The 19,534-nt window shown below is 57.0% G+C and overlaps 1 protein-coding gene across 2 annotated transcripts; it reads right to left on the minus strand.

The window, feature by feature from the left end:
• Positions 1-2,209: 2,209 nt before the first annotated feature.
• OPRL1 (opioid related nociceptin receptor 1) lies at positions 2,210-17,637 on the minus strand. 2 transcript variants are annotated; one of them, XM_059704954.1, is made up of 4 exons: positions 17,431-17,637; positions 16,533-16,788; positions 4,372-4,727; positions 2,210-4,300 (listed from the first exon to the last, which is right to left on the minus strand). In XM_059704954.1, exons 2-4 carry the CDS (start codon positions 16,754-16,756, stop codon positions 3,777-3,779), a joined length of 1,104 nt encoding a protein of 367 aa, XP_059560937.1. In that variant the 5' UTR covers positions 16,757-16,788; positions 17,431-17,637; the 3' UTR covers positions 2,210-3,776. The 2 variants fall into 2 exon arrangements, with proteins under 2 accessions (XP_059560937.1, XP_059560938.1); XM_059704955.1 differs by lacking the exon at positions 16,533-16,788 and having other exon boundaries at positions 17,431-17,636.
• Between the last annotated feature and the right edge of the window lie 1,897 nt (positions 17,638-19,534).

The raw sequence follows: 19,534 nt of genomic DNA on the forward strand, positions 1-19,534 counted from the left end.
GACCCTTCTCCCCCAGGTGCGCAGGGGCTTTTGGTCCTCATGACACGGTCCCACCCGTCTGTCCAGCTGGTACTCAGGACCCACGATTTGCCATCCTCTGAGGTGGCCCCTGGGGTGCAGGATTGACTCCTCACCCAACTTGTACTCCAGCTTCCTGGGTCACATGGCCCTGGCATGTCTGAGGCCCGAAGAGCTCAGGCCCACACCCTCTCTCAGCCTGAGACCACACGGTCCCTCCTGCGGCGGGAACACTGCTGTGTGCAGCCCCCCGGGAGCTCGCTTTACGCGTTGTTTCCATCACGGTGGGTCGAGCAAAGCGAGGCAGGTCACTGAGGGCTCCGACAGTGACTGAACTCTCGGGCACGCAGTGTCTGTCGGTGAGGCCTGGACATGGCTCGTTGGGCATTGCTTGTGCACTAACAGACTCCAGTCGGGCGCCCTAACTGTTAGGCCTGTGAAACCGAAGACTGAGATGCTTTACGGCGCTGCCTGGCACAGCCGTGCCTCCCAGGGGCGCCTGCCTGGGTGCCTTTGGGTCCGGAACCTGAGAGCAGCTTCCGGAGGCTCCAGTCCAGAAGCCCTCCCAGGGCTGCTTGGGCGGCACGACGGCGAGGCTCCCCAGGGCCAGCCATCGAGAGGACCAGGAGCCGCCCCATTCTCTCCACTGGGAGCTCATCACTAAGGCTGGCCCACCTGCGGGCTGTGGACACTTTTTTAACCGCCACTGACACAACTCTCTGCCCTCTCCCTCTTGCGCCACAGTCACACCTGAGACAACAGCGTGATTCCCACATCCTGTGCCCCCCAGTTCCTGGAGGGGGGGCCCCGAGACCCCAAGACGCCAAGAGAGCGGTTGTGAGGTGAAGGACAGAGGTGGTGTGAGCACAGATGGGGAGTGAACAGGCAGAGGCAGTGAAGCAGGAGTGCGGGGGAGGGGTCCCAGGTGTGACTCCCCCCCGCCCCCCGCCGCCGCCCCCGCCCCCCAGCCGCCCTCTAGCCACAGCAGAGCGGTGCCCACCAGCCTCTCCCTCTGCCGCTCTGGACCTGCCCTAGCTCCACAGGAGAGCACATCCCCCAGGACGGGGACCAGGTGGTCAGACACAGCCAAGGCACACGGACCCTCCCACCCCATACCCAACAGCAGGGAGACCCAGGACCTGGGAGCCTCGGGCCAGCCATGATGCAGGGGCAGGTAAACCCTCTCCAGATTCCTACCCCAGGGCGTTGCTGGCCCGGGAGGAGAATGCCGTCTCCCTACAGATGCTGGTCTCCCACCTCCACAGTGACTCCCTGAGATGGGCATAGGCACGGACAGGGACGGCGCCCATGTTCTGGGCTCCTGGTCCCAGGGAGAAGCCGGCCCTCCCCTTTTGGTGCCCAAATACCACAGCCATTGCCCAGACCCCAGCCAGCAACACCCGACTCGCCCCTTGGCAAGGCATACCAGAGCCACAGCAGCCCTGACGGGCAAGCTCCAAGTGGGTGGGTCCACAGCTCGCCTTCCCAAGGCTGGGCCACCCCCACAGCCCTGCAGGGGAGGGTCAACCTTTGGGCTCAACTGAGAAAGGGGAGCTTAGAGGAGCCCAGAGACCAGACCAGGGGCTGGGGCTGCAGCCTGGGGACAGGTGGTTTGGGGGTTAGGGGGTGGGGCTTGAGATGGAGGTGAATGTGGGGAGATCAGAACTATAATGGGGAAGGGGGTGGGACAAGGATTGAAGGTGGGAGAGCTATCGATTGAATGTGGGGGGAGGTAGGGGTGGGTGGAGCCTGGGGGATCAGGGTTGGAGGTGGGGCCAGGAGTGCAGACAGGGCTCAGCCCTGGAGACCTGGGGGTGATGGCCCACTTTGGAGATCCCCTGGCACTGCCCACCCCTCACGCCTGCCTGGCCCAGTGCTCCCTGCCGGTCAGTGCTCCCTGCCGGTCTGTGGAGTCGCCCTGGACACACAGCCTGTGGACACACCACTCGAGTGCCCTTTGCCTAACTGCCTGTTCCTCCCACACTTTCTCTTGATGCTAAATGTTTATTTTAACAGCAAAGTGCCCGTCACTGAAACTTGTGTAACACTGCACCTTGGCCCGTTGGCCTTGACCAAGCACTTCAGCCCATGGTCACCCTCACACCCCTCAGAGCTGCTGGGGAAGGAGAGCAGGGCTGGGTGCCGAGAAGCCGCACCCATGTGGGAGGAGCCCCCCACACACTGGAGAGAAGCAGGCTGTTGTTTATGGAGAAACTATTTGTTCTGAATAAAAGGTAACAGCCCCAACACATGAACTAGTCGCACCCCTTCCCAACATTGGAGCGGGGCAGGGGGCGCGGGGGGACTGGTGAGGAGCTCAGAGCGGGTGGGAGGACCACACATGCTAATCCCAGAGAAGTTACCCCAACAGCCCACCCTGCAGGAGTCAGAAACGCCACCAGGAGGAGTGGGCCTGGAGGGAGGGGCAGGGGAGGCTCAGGCGGGTCGCAGGCAGGGCTCACTTGGCACACGTGTAAGTACATGGGCACAGGGGACACAGGCACGAGTTCATGAGTCTCTGTCTCAGCAAGAAAGCGCTCAGCCCCAAGGGCCAGGGTGCCGCAGCCAGTTGCAGGTCCTTGCTTCCCAGGTGCTTAAGTCACCGGGCCCAGGGCTGCAGCTCAGCTCACAGGTGGAGGCAAAATCATCTTTTCAACGTTGCAGGGCTATTTGCAAAGTCACCAAGCTCCAGCTTCCATCTGCAGGCTGGGGCAGGTGGGGGCTTCTCTGGTGACCACACTAGGGAGACACCCCCACCGGTGCCCCACAGCCCAGACGGTTCTCACAGCATCACTCAAGCAGGCCCTGCCAAGCCCCACCTCTCACCAGTTCCCAAGGTGAAACTACCCTCTGGTTTGGCACCAAAAGTTCAGGCCTCCCCCATAGACACCTGGAGGCTTGGAAATGAGGCAATAGGTCAGTCACTGCCAGTGCAGAGCAAAACCCATCCCAACTGCCACTCTTTCAAGGCCACCCAGACCCAAGGAGGGCACGGGGTCCTGCCAGCAGCACAGCTGGGGACGTCTGATTTCAAGAAAAGGAGAGACTGTGAGGGAGAGAGCCCCAGGAGGGCACAGGGGCCCCAGGCAGGGGCCCTCAGCATCAAGCAGTCAAGACCAGGTACACAGGGCCACTTCACGAATGACGGACAGAGCAGCCTGCGGTGGCCCTGCCCGCCCTGCAGCCCAAGCCAGCTCTGCACACGTGGCCCCGCAGCTGCAGCGCATGAGTTCACTGAGCGTCTGAAGGGAAAGGCTCTTTGAGGGCTGGAGGGACATGGATGTGGGGGACCCGAAGGCGGCACCAGTGACGCTCGGGCAAGTCCATGCCAGCAGCTCCCAGCTCTGGGCCAGTCCCACTGCCCTCACGCAGCCCGCACACAGCACAGGGCCCTCGGGTTGCACACACTGCTGTTCCGCCTCCAGATGTGCCCACCCAGGGCCCGCAGGTGCAGTAGGGGGGAGGCCTGGAGTCCCATGAATCGTGGGTGTGTCCATGAGCTCTGGCCAGGCTCACTCACTGGTGAGTTCTTTCACACACACTCCCAGGTTAGTGTGACTGGGGCCACGGGACAGCCCTAAGCAATAGGTCCCATGATGTCATCAGGCCCTTGGGGTCACAGGGAAGCTCCCAGAGCCTGGTGACACTCAGGGGTCAGGTTGTGCATCAGCCTAGAGAGCAGTGACCTGGGTGAGCTCCGTGTTGGGTGTTGACGGGCTCTGCGGGCTGGCGGGCACCATGGGCAGGTCCACGCCTAGTCATGCAGGCCTCGGCACCGTCTCTGAGGTCTTGCGGGCGAGGGCCACATCCTTGGCCATGCTGCGCACACGGTCAGACCCCGGCCCCTCCCGGCGCAGTGCAGATGTGCAGCAGAACTTGCGGAAGCAGGCCTTGAAGTTCTCATCTAGGAAGGCGTAGAGGATGGGGTTGAGGCAGCTGTTGACGTAGCCGAGGGCTGTGCAGAAACGTAGGATGGCTACCGCCGTCTCACTGCCTGGCTGAACCCCCAGTCCTTGGACCAGCACGAAGACCTGGACAGGCGTCCAGCAGCCCACAAACACTGCCACCACCACCAGCACCAGCCGCGTGATGCGCCGCAGGTTCCGGTCCTTCTCTCGGGAGCCCGAGAGCAGGCGGACCCCGCGCAGGCGCTGGATCATGAGGCTGTAGCAGATGGAGATGATGAGCACGGGGACGACAAAGGAGAAGAGGAAGATGCAGACAGCAAACAGGGGGCCCCAGTAGTCCTGCGGGGCAGGGATCTCCACCAAACACTCGATCTCTGCAGAGAGAGAAGCAGGGTCAGGCGGAGCCAGGGAGCGTGGCCCTGGGGAGGAGGGACCCCTGACTGACCTTCATCCTCGACCTGTGCCGAGCCCATGATGGCCACCGGGATGCCGACGACAGAGGCCAGGGCCCAGATGGCCACATTGACAGCCTGGGCCTTGCTGGACGTCCGGACGTCGAGGGCACGGATGGGGTGGCAAATGGCTACATAACGGTCCACGCTCATGGCGGTCAGCGTGAAGGTGCTGGTGAACATGTTGTAATAGTCGATGGCAATGACAATCTTGCACAGGGCGTTCCCAAACGGCCAGAAGCCCAGGAGCACGTCTGTGCCCTGGAAGGGCAGTGTCAGCAGCACCAAGGTGTCTGCTAGGGCCAGGTTAAAGATGTAAATGTTGGTAGCTGTCTTCATCTTGGTGTGTCTGCAGGGGCACAGGGAGGGGAAAGGACAGCTTCATTTGGCTACTGGCTAGACCTGGGAGCAAAGCCACCAGGAGGGCACCCACTCTGAGACCCTTGTGAAAACACAGGCTCCTGGGCACTGAGCCCGGGGCAAACAGTGTAATAAGCTTCAAGTCCTCCTGGCACATAAGAGGGTTCCACACCTAGGACAGGTCTGCCTGGGAAAAGCAGGTGTGAGGGTAGCAGGCACACCTGACATGGTGTGGAGTGAAGCGGGGGGACTGTGAGCGAAAGAGCCGTGCCTCCTCCCTTGGAGTCTCCCCCACGACCCTTCGTGGAAGAAATCCTGTGCCTGCAGCTGTCAGAATTCTCCGGCCTCCCAGACCACATTGTTTTCCAGCCATCAAGACAGGAAACGGTGACTATGATGGGAGGGGTGCTAATGAGGTCTGATTGTATCCAAGCTACGGTAATAGGGCTGGGGAGACTGTGGGTGTTCCAGAAACATTAGTTGAATGAAGTAATAGTTGTGACAGTGGTGGTGGAGGTCATGGTGATGGAGGTAGCGATGGAGGCGGCGATGCCGGTGGAGGCAGCAATGGCAATGGGGGCGGAGGTGGTAGTGGAGGCGGAGGCGAAGGTGGAAGTAGTGATGGAGGTGGAGGTGGAGGCGGAGGTGGAGGTAGAGGTAGAGGTGGAGGTAGAGGTGGTGATGGAGGTGGAGGTGGAGGTGGAGGTGGAGGTGGAGGTGGAGGTGGAGGTGGAGGTGGTGGTGGAGGTGGAGGTGGAGGTGGAGGTAGAGGTGGTGATGGAGGTGGAGGTGAAGGTGGAGATGGAGGTGGTATTGGAGGTGGCAGTGGAGGCCGTGGTGGAGGTGGAGGTGGTGATGGAGGTGGAGGTGGAGGTAGAAGTGGCAATGGAGGTGGAGGTAGTGATGGAGGTGGAGGTGATGATGGAGGTGGGGATGGTGATGGAGGTGGAGGTGGAGGTGGAGGTGGAGGTGGTGATGGAGGTGGAGGTGAAGATGAAGGTGGAGGTGGAGGTGGAGGTGGTGATAGAGGTAGAGGTGGTGATGGAGGTGGAGGTGGAGGTGATGATGGAGGTGAAGGTGGAGGTGGAGGTGGAGGTGGAGGTGGAGGTGGAGGTGGAGGTGGAGGTGAAGGTGGAGGTGGAGGTGGAGGTGGAGGTGAAGGTGAAGGTGGAGGTGGAGGTGGAGGTGGAGGTGGAGGTGGTGATGGAGGTGGGGACGGTGATGGAGGTGGAGGTGGAGGTGGTGATGGAGGTGGAGGTGGAGGTGGTGATGGAGGTGGAGGTGGTGTGGAGGTGGCAGTAGAGGCGGTGGTGGAGGTAGAGGTGGTGATGGTGATGGAGGTGGAGGTGGAGGTGGTGATGGAGGTAGAGTTGGTGATGGAGGTAGAATTGATGATGGAGGTGGAGGTGAAGGTGAAGGTGGAGGTGGAGGTGGTGATGGAGGTGGAGGTGAAGGTGGTGATGGAGGTGGAGGCGGAGGTGGAGGTGGAGGTGGAGGTGGAGGTGGTGATGGAGGTGGAGGTGAAGATGAAGGTGGAGGTGGAGGTGGAGGTGGTGATAGAGGTAGAGGTGGTGATGGAGGTGGAGGTGGAAGTGATGATGGAGGTGAAGGTGGAGGTGGAGGTGGAGGTGGAGGTGGAGGTGGAGGTGGAGGTGGAGGTGAAGGTGAAGGTGGAGGTGGAGGTGGAGGTGGAGGTGGAGGTGGAGGTGAAGGTGGAGGTGGAGGTGGAGGTGGAGGTGGAGGTGAAGGTGGAGGTGGAGGTGGAGGTGGAGGTGGAGGTGGAGGTGGAGGTGGAGGTGGGGACGGTGATGGAGGTGGAGGTGGAGGTGGTGATGGAGGTGGAGGTGAAGGTGAAGGTGAAGGTGAAGGTGGAGGTGGAGGTGGAGGTGGAGGTGGAGGTGGTGATGGAGGTGGAGGTGATGATGGAGGTGGGGATGGTGATGGAGGTGGAGGTAGAGGTAGTGATGGAGGTGGAGGTGAAGGTGAAGGTGGAGGTGGAGGTGGTGACGGAGGTGGAGGTGAAGGTGGTGATGGAGGTGGAGGTGGTAATGGACATGGAGGTGGAGGTGGTAATGGAGGTGGAGGTGGAAGTGGAGGTGGTGATGGAGGTGGAGGTGGTAATGGAGGTGGAGGTGGAAGTGGAGGTGGTTATGGAGGTGGAGGTGGTGATAAAGGAGGAGGTGGAGGTGGTGATGGAGGTGGAGGTGGTGTGGAGGTGGCAGTAGAGGCGGTGGTGGAGGTAGAGGTGGTGATGGTGATGGAGGTGGAGGTGGAGGTGGTAATGGAGGTAGAGTTGGTGATGGAGGTAGAATTGGTGATGGAGGTGGAGGTGAAGGTGAAGGTGGAGGTGGAGGTGGTGATGGAGGTGGAGGTGGTGATGGAGGTGGAGGTGGAGGTGGTGATGGAGGTGGAGGTGGTGTGGAGGTGGCAGTAGAGGCGGTGGTGGAGGTAGAGGTGGTGATGGTGATGGAGGTGGAGGTGGAGGTGGTGATGGAGGTAGAGTTGGTGATGGAGGTAGAATTGGTGATGGAGGTGGAGGTGAAGGTGAAGGTGGAGGTGGAGGTGGTGATGGAGGTGGAGGTGAAGGTGGTGATGGAGGTGGAGGCGGAGGTGGAGGTGGAGGTGGAGGTGGAGGTGGTGATGGAGGTGGAGGCGGAGGTGGAAGTAGTGATGGAGGGGAGGTGGTGATGGAGGTGGAGGTGGAGGTGGAGGTGGAGGTGGAGGTGGAGGTGGAGGTGGAGGTGGAGGTGGTGGTGGAGGTGGAGGTGGAGGTGGAGGTGGAGGTGGAGGTGGAGGTGGAGGTGGAGGTGGAGGTGGAGGTGGAGGTGGTGATGGAGGTGGAGGTGGTGATGGAGGTGGAGGTGGAGGTGGTGATGGAGGTGGAGGTGGAAGTGGAGGCGGAGGTGGAAGTAGTGATGGAGGGGAGGTGGTGATGGAGGTGGAGGTGGAGGTGGAGGTGGAGGTGGAGGTGGAGGTGGAGGTGGTGGTGGAGGTGGAGGTGGAGGTGGAGGTGGAGGTGGAGGTGGAGGTGGAGGTGGTGATGGAGGTGGAGGTGGAGGTGGAGGTGGTGGTGGAGGTGGAGGTGGAGGTGGAGGTGGAGGTGGAGGTGGAGGTGGAGGTGGTGATGGAGGTGGAGGTGGAGGTGGAGGTGGAGGTGGAGGTGGAGGTGGAGGTGGTGGTGGAGGTGGAGGTGGAGGTGGAGGTGGAGGTGGAGGTGGAGGTGGAGGTGGTGATGGAGGTGGAGGTGGAGGTGGAGGTGGAGGTGGAGGTGGTGATGGAGGTGGAGGTGAAGATGAAGGTGGAGGTGGAGGTGGAGGTGGTGATAGAGGTAGAGGTGGTGATGGAGGTGGAGGTGGAAGTGATGATGGAGGTGAAGGTGGAGGTGGAGGTGGAGGTGGAGGTGGTGGTGAAGGTGAAGGTGGAGGTGGAGGTGGAGGTGGTGATGGAGGTGGAGGTGGAGGTGGAGGTGGTGATGGAGGTGGAGGTGGAGGTGGAGGTGGAGGTGGTGATGGAGGTGGAGGTGGAGGTGGAGGTGGAGGTGGAGGTGGAGGTGGAGGTGGAGGTGGAGGTGGAGGTGGAGGTGAAGGTGGAGGTGGAGGTGGAGGTGGTGATGGAAGTGGAGGTGGTGATGAGGTGGAGGTGGTAATGGAGGCAGTGATGAAGGTGGAGGTGATTTGGTGTTAGAGGTGGAGGTGGAGGTGGAGGTGGAGGTGGAGGTGGTGATGGTGTTGGCAGTGCCAACAGCAGAGGTGAGAGTGTTCCATGTCAATTCCACTGCCACAACGGAATATGAGGTTTACTCTTGCCTCTTAAAGAGGAATTGAGAATAAGCCCTGAAGCCTTCATGACCAAATAGTAACAATGATGAAGGTAAAGTCCTGTGCCAAGCTCTTCACATTGATTTTATCATATTTAAGTTTCCAAAAGTGCTCTTTTTGTTGCCCCCTCAGTGCAGTAGGACACGCAGGCTCACAGGGTTTAAGTGGCTTTCTGAACACCACAGAGCCAGTAAGCAGCAGAGAGGGCCAAGGGATTGAGAAGAGCAGCCGCGGACAGGAGAGAAAATGTGCCAAAGACACACAAGGTACAGGGCTGTTATCCAGAACACAAAAAACCAATACTCAACGATAAGAATATGGACAACTGGGTAAGGAATGGGCAAACACCTTGCTAGAACCTCACCAAAGATGACATACACAGTGAAAAAGCAAATGAGAAAATGCTCCACATCCTACATCATCAGGGAAATGGAAATGAAACAATGAGATCCCACTGCACACCCATCAGAACGGCCAAAACCCAGAGCACTGACAACACCAAGTGCCGGCGAGGACGCGGAGCAGCGGGAACCCCCCTTCACTGCTGGTGGGAAGGCAGGGGCGCAGCCACTTTGGAAGACAGCTGGGTGGTCTCTTACCAAACTGAACAGACTCGTGGGACCCAGCAGTCACTTTCCCTGCTATTTACCCAAAGGAGTTGAAAACTATCCTATCTAATAAAAGAGAAACATGGTAATTAGTGTACGTCTGCTACCCTTCCCATTGGCTAATCAGGGCGATATACAAATTAACTGCCAGCCAAGATGGCAGCTGGCAGCCAGGCAACTTGAAGTTAACCTGAGGCTTGCTTGCTTCAGTGACGGAGGAAACCAACGTTCCCTGCCTGCCTTACCGGCCTCTGAGCCTGCAGTTTGAAACATTGTAACAAATATAGAAGCTAAACAAAACCCCAGAAACCTGCTTTCAGCCCACAGGGATCTCAGAGCTGGAGTTGATACAGTGTTTCGATTATAGAACCCAAACAAACCAGATACCTGCTTTCAGCAGCAGAAGCCTCGAGCTGGAGCCAGAGCTAAAGCTGGCCCAGAATAAAAAAGAAAAAAAGGGCCAAAGCCGGTTTGGCTCAGTGGATAGAGCGTCGGCCTGCGGACTGAGGGGTCCCGGGTTCGGTTCCAGTCAGGGGCATGTGCCTGGGTTGCGGGCACATCCCCAGTGGGAGATGTGCAGGAGGCAGCTGATCGGTGTTTCTCTCTCATGGATGTTTCTAGCTCTCTGTCTCTCTCCCTTCCTCTCTGTAGAAAAATCAATAAAATATATTTAAAAAAAAAAAAAAAAGGAGCAGTTGGGAGCTTCAGTCACCCACCAGCCTGAAAACAGCCCTCAGCCCCTCACCCAGACTGGCCAGGCACCCCAGTGGGGACCCCCACCCTGACGGGTGTGTGACCAGCTGCAAACAGCCATCATCCCCTCACCCAGGCTGGCCAGGCACCCCAGTGGGGACCCCCACCCTGATCCAGAACACCCTTCAGGGCAAACCAGCCGGCCCCCACCCATGCACCAGGCCTCTATCCTATATAGTAAAAGGGTAATATGCCTCCCAGCACTGGGATCAGCAGAGCCACAAGGCCTCCTGGCACCGGGATCAGCGTGACAGGGGGCAGCGCCCAAACCCCCTGATCGCCCTGTGGCTCTGTGTGTGACAGGGGGCGGGGCCACAACCTCCCTATCTGCCCTGATCTGTTCGGGACAGGGGAAGGCGCCCCAACCCCCTGATCAGCCCTGCTCTGTGCCTGATAGGGGGGAGCTCCCCAACCCCCTGATTGCCCTGTGGCTCTGTGTGTGACAGGGTGCGGCGCCCCAACCCCCCCTCCCCCACTGGCCCTGCTCTGTGTGTGACGGGGGTAGAGCCATAACCTCCCCATCGGCCCTGCCCTGAGTGTGACAGTGGCAGCGCCCCAACCCCCTGATCAGCCCTGCTCTGTGGGTGGTAGAGGGCGGTGCCCCAACCCCCCACCCCCCACGGGCCCTGCTCTGTGTGTGACGGGGTAGAGCCATAACCTCCCCATCGGCCCTGCCCTGAGTATGACAGGGTGCAGTGCCCCAACCCACTGATCCACCCTGCTCTGTGCATGACAGGGTGCGGTGCCCCAACTCCCCAATCGGCCCTGCTCTGAGCCCGACCAGGGGCTGCACCTAGGGATTGGGCCTGCCCTCTGCCACCCGGGAGCAGGCCTAAGCCAGCAGGTCGTTATCTCCCGAGGGATCCCAGACTGAAAGAGGGCACAGGCTGGGCTGAGGGACCCCCCTCCCCCCCCCCCCAAGTGCACAAATTTTTGTGCACCGGGCCTCTAGTCTATATATATTATATAAAGAGCCAGGGTCCGTAAAGTCCAAAACGACCAAAGGCTCAACCGAACCAGGCGGGGAGGGGGGGGCAGGGGGGGCGGCGGGCCGAGGCAGGCATGGCAAAGTCATTAGCCTCCAGCCTAGGCAGCCCGCTGACTCGGCAGTTGACTCCAACAGGACCTGGGCCCTCCCCTCTGTGAACCAGAGGCCCTTTTCCTGATACCACATTCCCAGGATCTCTCGGACCCCTTTGTGGAAGTCAGGAAACACTATGTGTGGTCATCCCGCCCTGGGGACTCCCAGGGCTGACAGCAAGGGTGGGCTTCTGTGGGGTCCCCTCTGTTATGCGATTCAGGGTTGTTACATCCTAATGTTGACTCTGGCAGAACTTGGGCCGGTCCTCTGAGTATCTGAGGTCCTGCTCCCTATACCAAAGCCCCCGAGTCTCTGAGACCCAGATGCAGAAATTGCCTGTCGTCGTCATCCCACCCTGGGGACTCCCAGGGCTTACAGCGGGAGAGGGCCATGGTGGGGTCCCCTCTGTTGTGGCGTCCAGAGTCCCATTACTATTTCCTCAGGGTCCTCACCTTGACTCTGGCAGGACTTGGGCCAGTCCTCTGTGTATCTGAGGTCCTGCTCCCTATACCAAAGACCCCGAGTCTCTGAGACCCAGATGCAGAAATCGCCTGTTGTCGTCATCCCGCCCTGGGTGGGATGATTCTGTTCTAGGGTCCAGGGTCCCACCCTCCTCCCTCATGTTCCTCACCTTGAGCCCTGGCAGGTCCTGGGATCCTGCCTCTGTTGATCCAAGGCCGGACTCCTCAGAACAAAGCCTCACGGCCCTGAGTCCTCTGCAGGAAGTCGGTGTACCTCACATCCGGTACCAAGCCCAGCAATTCCGAAGCCTGGTGGCAGGGCTGAGATGGGTTCTGTAGGGTCCTTTAGCCCTGCCTCTGATCCATACTTTGACAGGGCCTGGGCCTCCTGTCCTCAGAACCTAAGTCTGCAATCCTCCGACCAAGGGTCTGACTACCCGAGTTCCCTGAGGAGGTGGAGCTGGCGGGGATGCAGTTTTCAACATACAAACTGGAAGCCCAACTTCGGGAATTTAAATTCCTGCCTCATTCACCTTATACTGTTAAGCCCCAAATCTAGATACTATACCTACTATGATCACCCCCAAGATTTTAAACAAAGCTAAGATAACCAGTTGAGCAACTCTATTCGTTAAAGACAGCCTAAAGGCAATGGTTTCAACCTTAAAGCAGAAAGCTGAGGAGAGCCACATGGACAGTGGGGAAAGGGGGGTGAGATGGAACATTTCTCTGGTAGTAGCCAAGAAGTGAATGGTTTCAAGGTGCATAAGAGCAACCTGTACTAGGGAAGCAGGGTGATTCACATCTCCAGAGAGACAGTCACATTACCTTGAAAAGATTTTAGGTAAATCTTATGAAAAGTAGCTAATGGTGAAGGATGAGAAAGAACAATGAACCACTGAAATGGGTGGCCTAGGGAAATGTTTGGAGGAAGCACCATCTCCCTACCATGTGACCCATCAGAACTGAACATGGGGCCAGTAAGTTTGAGAAGGCCTAGGAGTGCTAAAAACGCCCCCTTTCTCTTACCAAAGCATCTTGGCCACCCCTCCCCTCCCCATGGAAGTGTCAGGGTGGTGCTGTATGATATCTAAGTTTCTCTCCCAGAGCTACCATTAGCTGGAGGAGAGGCTTCCTAATTAATTAAAGCCTAGGGCAGCGGTTCTCAACCTGTGGGTCGCGGCCCCTTTGGCAGTTGAACGACCCTTTCACAGGGGTCACCTAAGACCATCCTGCATATCAGATATTTACATTACAATTCATAACAGTAGCAACATTACAGTTATGAAGTAGCAACGAAAATAATTTTATGGTTGGGTCACAACATGAGGAACTGTATTTAAAGGGCCAGAAGGTTGAGAACCATTGGCCTAGGGCAGTGATGGCGAACCTTTTGAGCTCGGCGTGCCAGCATTTTCAAAAAACCCTAACTTAACTCTGGTGCCGTGTCACATATAGAAATTTTTTGATATTTGCAACCATAGTAAAACAAAGACTTATATTTTTGATATTTATTTTATATATTTAAATGCCATTTAACAAAGAAAAATCAACCAAAAAAATGAGTTCGCATGTCACCTCTGACACACGTGTCATAGGTTCGCCGTCACGGGCCTAGGGTTTGTGGCCCCTCATTGTCCTAGAGAAAAGCATATGTTCAGGCGGCCTGGGGTAGGGCCGTAGGAAATTTTGACATGGTGAAGATGACCAGGAAACCACAAACTCCTAGCACAGTTACGTAACAACCAACCCCAGTCATCAAAAGAAGGTAAAAGAGGAAGAAGCCTTTAACCCAGGTCCAGTGTCCAGGATGAAAGGACCACACCCAAACTTCTCCTCCTCCTCTTCTTTAGTGGCATATCCCCAAGACTCCCTGGTCTTGCCTGGCAGATTCCATCCTCAACCCATACTTTTTCTCATGAAGACTTTTTTCCCTTTCATCCCAGCAATTTCCCCACAAATCAATGTCCTTCTGCGCTCACTCTGTTGTCCTTCCTGGTACTAAAGACATCCATGGGGGTGAAAATATGTCTTTAAGTTCAAGGAAAGGAGCCTTCCCAAAAATTCCTACCCCTTCAAGAAAACCTACGAAAGCTATAAAGCCAACAATATGTGGCCATGATCACAGGCCAAATGAAGAACTGAATAAAAATGATTCAGAAAAAGACCAAGACGGTATAGAAAAATTCACCACCTCGAGTAATAACTTGGGCAGCCAGTAACTTCAGAGCAAGGCCCAAGACCTCAGAACTATCTATGAAGTCTCTGAAGTCTGGCCCCCAAGAAATGCTGACAGTGTGGAAGCCAAATTTTACACCTACAGGTACACCAATAGTGATGATTAAAATAAAATTGATAAGTGGTTCACTTCCAGTGTAAACATAATTTGCAGACAATTTTTATTAAATTTATTGGGATAATATCTATACTAATAAAAGGGTAATATGCTAATTAGACCGGGAGACCTTCCGGGCATTCTTCTGGACAAAGCCATGGTGGCAGGGCCAAGGCAGAGGTGGCTAGGGGCGATCAGGCCAGGTGGGGAGGGCAGTTGGGGGTGATCAAGCCAGGAGGGGGGGGTGCAGTTGGGGGCAAGAAGGCCAGCAGGCAGAGTGGTTAGGGGCGATCAGGTGAGCGGTTAGGAGCCAGTGGTCCCAGATTGCGAAAGGGATGTCACAGATTGGAGAGGGTGCAGGCTGGGCTGAGGGACACCCCCATGCACGAATTTTGTGCACTGGGCCACTAGTGTTTACATAAAAACCTGCACATGAATGTTTATAATCATTTTATTCAGAATTGCCAAAACGTGGAAGCAACTAAGAAGTACTTCAGTGAGTGGATGGATAAACTGTGGTTCATCCAGACAGTGGAATATTATTCAGCACTAAAAAGGAATAGCTGCCCTGGCCAGATAGCTCAGCTGGTTAGAGCATCAGCCCAATACACCAAGGTTGCAGGTTCAATACCCAGTCAGGGCACCTACAGGAATCAACCAGTGAGTGCATCAATAGGTGGAGCAACAAGTCCATCTCTCTCTCTCTCTCTCTCTCTCTCTCTCTCTCTCTCTCTCTCTCTTTCTCCTTTCACACACACACACACACACACACACACACACACACACAAATAAAAAATAAACAAATGAGCTGTCAGGTCATGAAGAGACGGGGAGGAAATGAAATGTACGACTGAGTGGAAGAAGCCAATCTAAAAGGCCGTGTGACAGCCCGACCGGTTTGGCTCAGTGGATAGAGCGTTGGTCTGAGGACTGGGGGTCCCAGGTTCGATTCCAGTCGAGGGCGTGTGCCTTGGTTGCGGGCACGTCCCCAGTGGGGGGTGTGCAGGAGGCAGCTGATCAATGTTTCTGGCTCTCTGTCCCTCTCCCTTCCTCTCTGTAAAAAAATCAATAAAGAATATGTTAGAAAAAATAAAATAAAATAAAAAGCTTTGTGACATGGGGAAAAGGCAGCGCTGTGCAGACAGTGAAGACCATGGTGGCCAGGGGCTGGGGGGAGGGATGGACAAGGGGGGCACAGAGGATTTTAGGGCCGTGAAACTACTCTGTGTGGTACTCTGATGGTGGGCACATGTCGTAACACATTTGTCCAGACCCACAGAACCTACAACCCCGAGAGTGACCCCAGTGCACACCGTGGGCTCTGGGTGCTGATGATGTGTCAATATATGTTCATTAATTGTAAAAATTGTACTATTCTGGTGGGAACTTTGGCCATGGAGAAGACTGTGCATGTGCAGAGTGGGGAGTATGCGAGAAATCTCTGTACCTTCCTCTCAATTTTGCTGTGAACCTAAAACTGCTCTAAAAAAGTCATCTTTTGCCGAAGCCGGTTTGGCTCAGTGGATAGAGCGTCGGCCTGCGGACTGAAGGGTCCCAGGTTCGGTTCCGGTCAAGGGCATGTACCTGGGTTGCGGGCACATCCCCAGTGGGAGATGTGCAGGAGGCGGCTGATTGATGTTTCTCTCTCATCGATGTTTCTAGCTCTCTATCTCTCTCCCTTCCTCTCTGTGAAAAATCAATAAAATATATTTTTTTTAAAAAAAGTCGTCTTTTAAAGAGACAGACTTGGAACAGTGGTCAGTACAGGGAAGGGGGCAGCTATTCCTCCCATTCCCTTGTCTGAGCATGCACACCACACACACCAACATAACACTATGCACATGTGCATTACACACTCAGTTACATGTACACGTTGTGCACTTGGACACACATGTGAGAACTAGCACACATTTCTATATACTAGCACATATGTGTGCCCACTTGCACATACAAGTACAAGCTCACATGTACATGTACACCATTGGGCATACATGTACACAGTGGTATGTTCATTTGCACAGCCACATTTGTGTACACATGTACATGTTGACGTGTTATGTGTGCACATATATGTACATTATATGGTGTGTGCACTTGGATGCATGCACGCTCACATGTGTGTGCATATGCTCGCATATGTGTACACACATCTGTCCTCCCATGCTGTCCCCATATGGTCCCCATCCTGTCCTTGCATGCTATCCCCCCACATGTCCCCACACTCTCCCCACACCCTCCCCAGCACTGTCCCTATGATGTGTAGGGGCCTCATAGCCTGGCCACCCCTCTGGGCCCCACAAGCTTTCTCATTCTTTTTTTTTATTAAACGCTTTATTAGTTAAGGTATTACAAATGTGTCCTCACCCCCCATTAAAGCTTTCTCATTCTGAGGACACAGATGCTGGAGCCGCCCAGCGACAGGCATGAACAGGAGCCTGGGATGGACTGGCCAGCGCTCCTCTCAGGGTCACTGCAGGGCCCATGAGACCTCATGGCTGGGAGCACCATCTGTCAGAGTCAGGATACACTGTCTGGGGCACACCCAGGCTGGTCCCCTCGCCTCCCTCTCTCCCCAGCCAGTGCCCTTACCCTGAGGAGCTGCGCATCTGTTGGGACCAACCCCACTCCATGGCGGGACAACCAGCCACCAGCCAGGCCCACCCAGCACAGCCCTGCCTCATGGCCCCTGCAGCTGGATGGGGCTCACCAGACGGGGACTTCGGCAGGGCCCAGCTTACCTGAGGATGACATACATGACGAGGCAGTTCCCCAGAAGCCCCCCGACACACACAGCCAAGTAGAGCCCCACGATGGTGACCTTGAGCCCGAGGGGCAGGAAGGCCCCATGGCTGACATTGAGGAGCAGGTCAGGGGGCAGCAGGCTGTGGTTGGGGCTCACGAGGCCATCCTGCAGGTCACTGCTGTAGACCTCCCCGGGCGGGGTGGGGAAGAGGCACTCCATGCTGCTGCCCTGCCTGCACAGCCACTCGGTACCTGGGAGGCACAGGGACACGTGACCACAGCGCCTGACACCCACCCAGCCGAGGCCTCCAGCACCATGTGCATGGCCCAGCAGGCACGTGAGTCCCCCCATGGGCAGCCACAGTCCCAGAGGCACATGTTTGCACACAGGGACACAGGCTCACACATGTGCACACACAGGGACACAGAAAGCATAGAGCCATGCCTGCCTACACAGGGACACACAGGCACATAAATGTGCATACACAGGGGCACAGGCACATATGCAGACATGAAGCATAGACAGGGACACGCAGAGAACATGTGTGCACACACAGGCACAGTCTCATTTGGTCTGCAGACCCCCACATGGGATGTGTGGGTGTAGGTACACACCGGGACATGTTTCCCCCACAGGGACTCATGCACATGCAGCTGCCCCGTGTGCTCACAGGCACAGGGACACATGTGCGCGCACACGCACACACACAAATGCCCAACCCTGCCTTCCTGCGCACACAGGCACAAAAGGGACCAGACCCACCCAGAAATACCTGAGACAAGGACACAGGGAGTGAGAGCACAGCTTTCGCCCACCCTGCCCGGAGCGCAGCCGGCTGGCGGCAGGTCACCCCACATCCACCCCACACCCACAGCCAGTGGCGCAGGCCTTACCTTGGCACCCCCGTGGGAGCTGGGGCCGTGGAGACCTGACCCTGGCCCACGAGCAGCACAGGCTGCGGCTTCTGCCCGAGCAGCCGGGGTCTGGCTGGGGCTGCAGCAGAGGCAGCTGCTCCTCCTCAGCAGACGCCAGAGCAACCACAGCCGCAGGAGCGGGCGGGAGAGGCTGCCGCGAGGGGGCGGGGCTGCGCAGGCTGGAGGAGAGGCTGCAGGAAAGGGGGTCACCAGGCCCCTGACTGGGTGGGACAGACACAAGGACCAGGGCACGCATTTAGAGATGAATGACAGAGCCAGGCTCAGACACAGACACAGGGACACAGATGCAGACAGGAACTTAGACAAAAGGACAAACACAAGGACACATGAGGACTCAGAACAGGCACATGGGGACAGACACACACACACAAGGACACAGAGAGACACACACAGACATGGGACAGCGACACGAGGAAGTGCACACGAAACACACAGACTAGGACATAGATATGGGGCCGTGTCTCACATGCAGAGCCGGCCTTGGATGGGCTCAGACTGCCTGTTTGAGGGTCCCGAGGAAGCTGAGCCAGAGCGGCCAGCAGGTGGGTGGGCACGGCAGTGCCCCTCCCTGGCCAGCCTCGAGTGGATCAGTCTTGTTGTCAACAAGCAGGATGCCTGTGTGCCCTTGTGTGCCTACTGTGTGCCCCACATGCCTCCCAGGCTCCAAGCCAGTCACAAACATGACCTCATCCATCCGCATCGTGCTTGGCCATTGCTATCAGCATCACCTTTGTGCAGCGAGAGCATTAGGACTCAGCGGTGTGAGGCCACCTGTCAAAGTGACAGAGACAGGGTTTGAACCCAGGTCTTTCTGTCACTGAGATACACGAAGGAGATCTGCGCCACAGCTGGGCCCCAGAGTAACTTCTGAGCATCCTTCTCTCACGGCCTGCCCTCAGCAACCACGCAGCTGACGGCCCCACTGGGAAGCTGCTTCCTAACACTGGGGCCCATGCCATGTCGGGAACCCCTCAGCTGAGCTGTCAGCCCCACCCAGTCATGGGGTCAGTCTTCCTGCACAGGCTCTGCCCACACATCCCAGACCCTGTCTGAGCCTCCGTCTCCAAGGATGGGGACATGGTTGCTAGGTGACTGGTGCAGCGTTGCTAGGATACCTGGGGAATCAGGAGAGGACAGAGCGAGCAGATGCCTCAGGACTCAGCATCCCAAGCTGTCCCCCAGGACCTGTCTCTGCATCTTCGCAGCAGCCTACTCAGGGACACAACATACAGGCTCACACGCCTATAAACAGGCACATAGGAAACACACAGATGTGGGCACATGCTCAGGAATGCACAGACACTGGCATGGATGCACAAACACCTGGGCCACACATGCAAACCCATACCAATGTGCATGTGAGGCACACGGTTAGACACGAGAGAACAGGCAGACAGAAGGTAAGGGCCTTAGACACCTGGGGTACACACATGGGCACCATCCTCCCCAGGGGAAGCTTGGCCCTGCTGACCTCAGAAACCAAGAGGCTCACCTCCTACAGCTGCCCCTGGCTAGGCTCACCACAGTCTCAGCAGCCAATCCTAGTCCCTCCTGCATCCAGGGAACCTCTATGGAAAGACGGGCGGGGGGGGGGGGGCAGACAGTCCTTCTGTGGAGCCTGGGGGTGGGGTCCACGCTCGGAATTTAGGGGCAGAGACTCCTAGTTCACCCTCGCCCAGGAGGCCAGAGCAAGCTGGCCACAATGGGGACAGTCAGCAGCCTCCTGCGGAGAGGCCCGGACTTCAGCTAAGACCCCGCTCCACAGCCAGGATGGTCCCCTGCTCTGCGGCTCAGGTCCTGAACTCCCAAGAAGGCACCATCATGAGCCCAGCGCCCACAGCCCTCAGGACACATGCACGAGTGAAGGCGAGAATGGCATAGGCACTGTGGAAGCCACCAATACTTGGACAAATTAGGACTTAAAGCACTGACTCGGGCCCAACATAAACTGTGGGGTGAGCATATGAATCAGTGAATTCCAGAATAAACTGCTGAGTGCATGAACAAATTACAGAATCACCTGAGACGGGAATTGGTTATAGAAGAGTGTGAAATTAGCAAA

The sequence above is a fragment of the Myotis daubentonii genome, chromosome 8 (genome assembly GCF_963259705.1).
Source record: "Myotis daubentonii chromosome 8, mMyoDau2.1, whole genome shotgun sequence".
Classification (NCBI taxonomy): Eukaryota; Metazoa; Chordata; class Mammalia; order Chiroptera; family Vespertilionidae; genus Myotis; species Myotis daubentonii.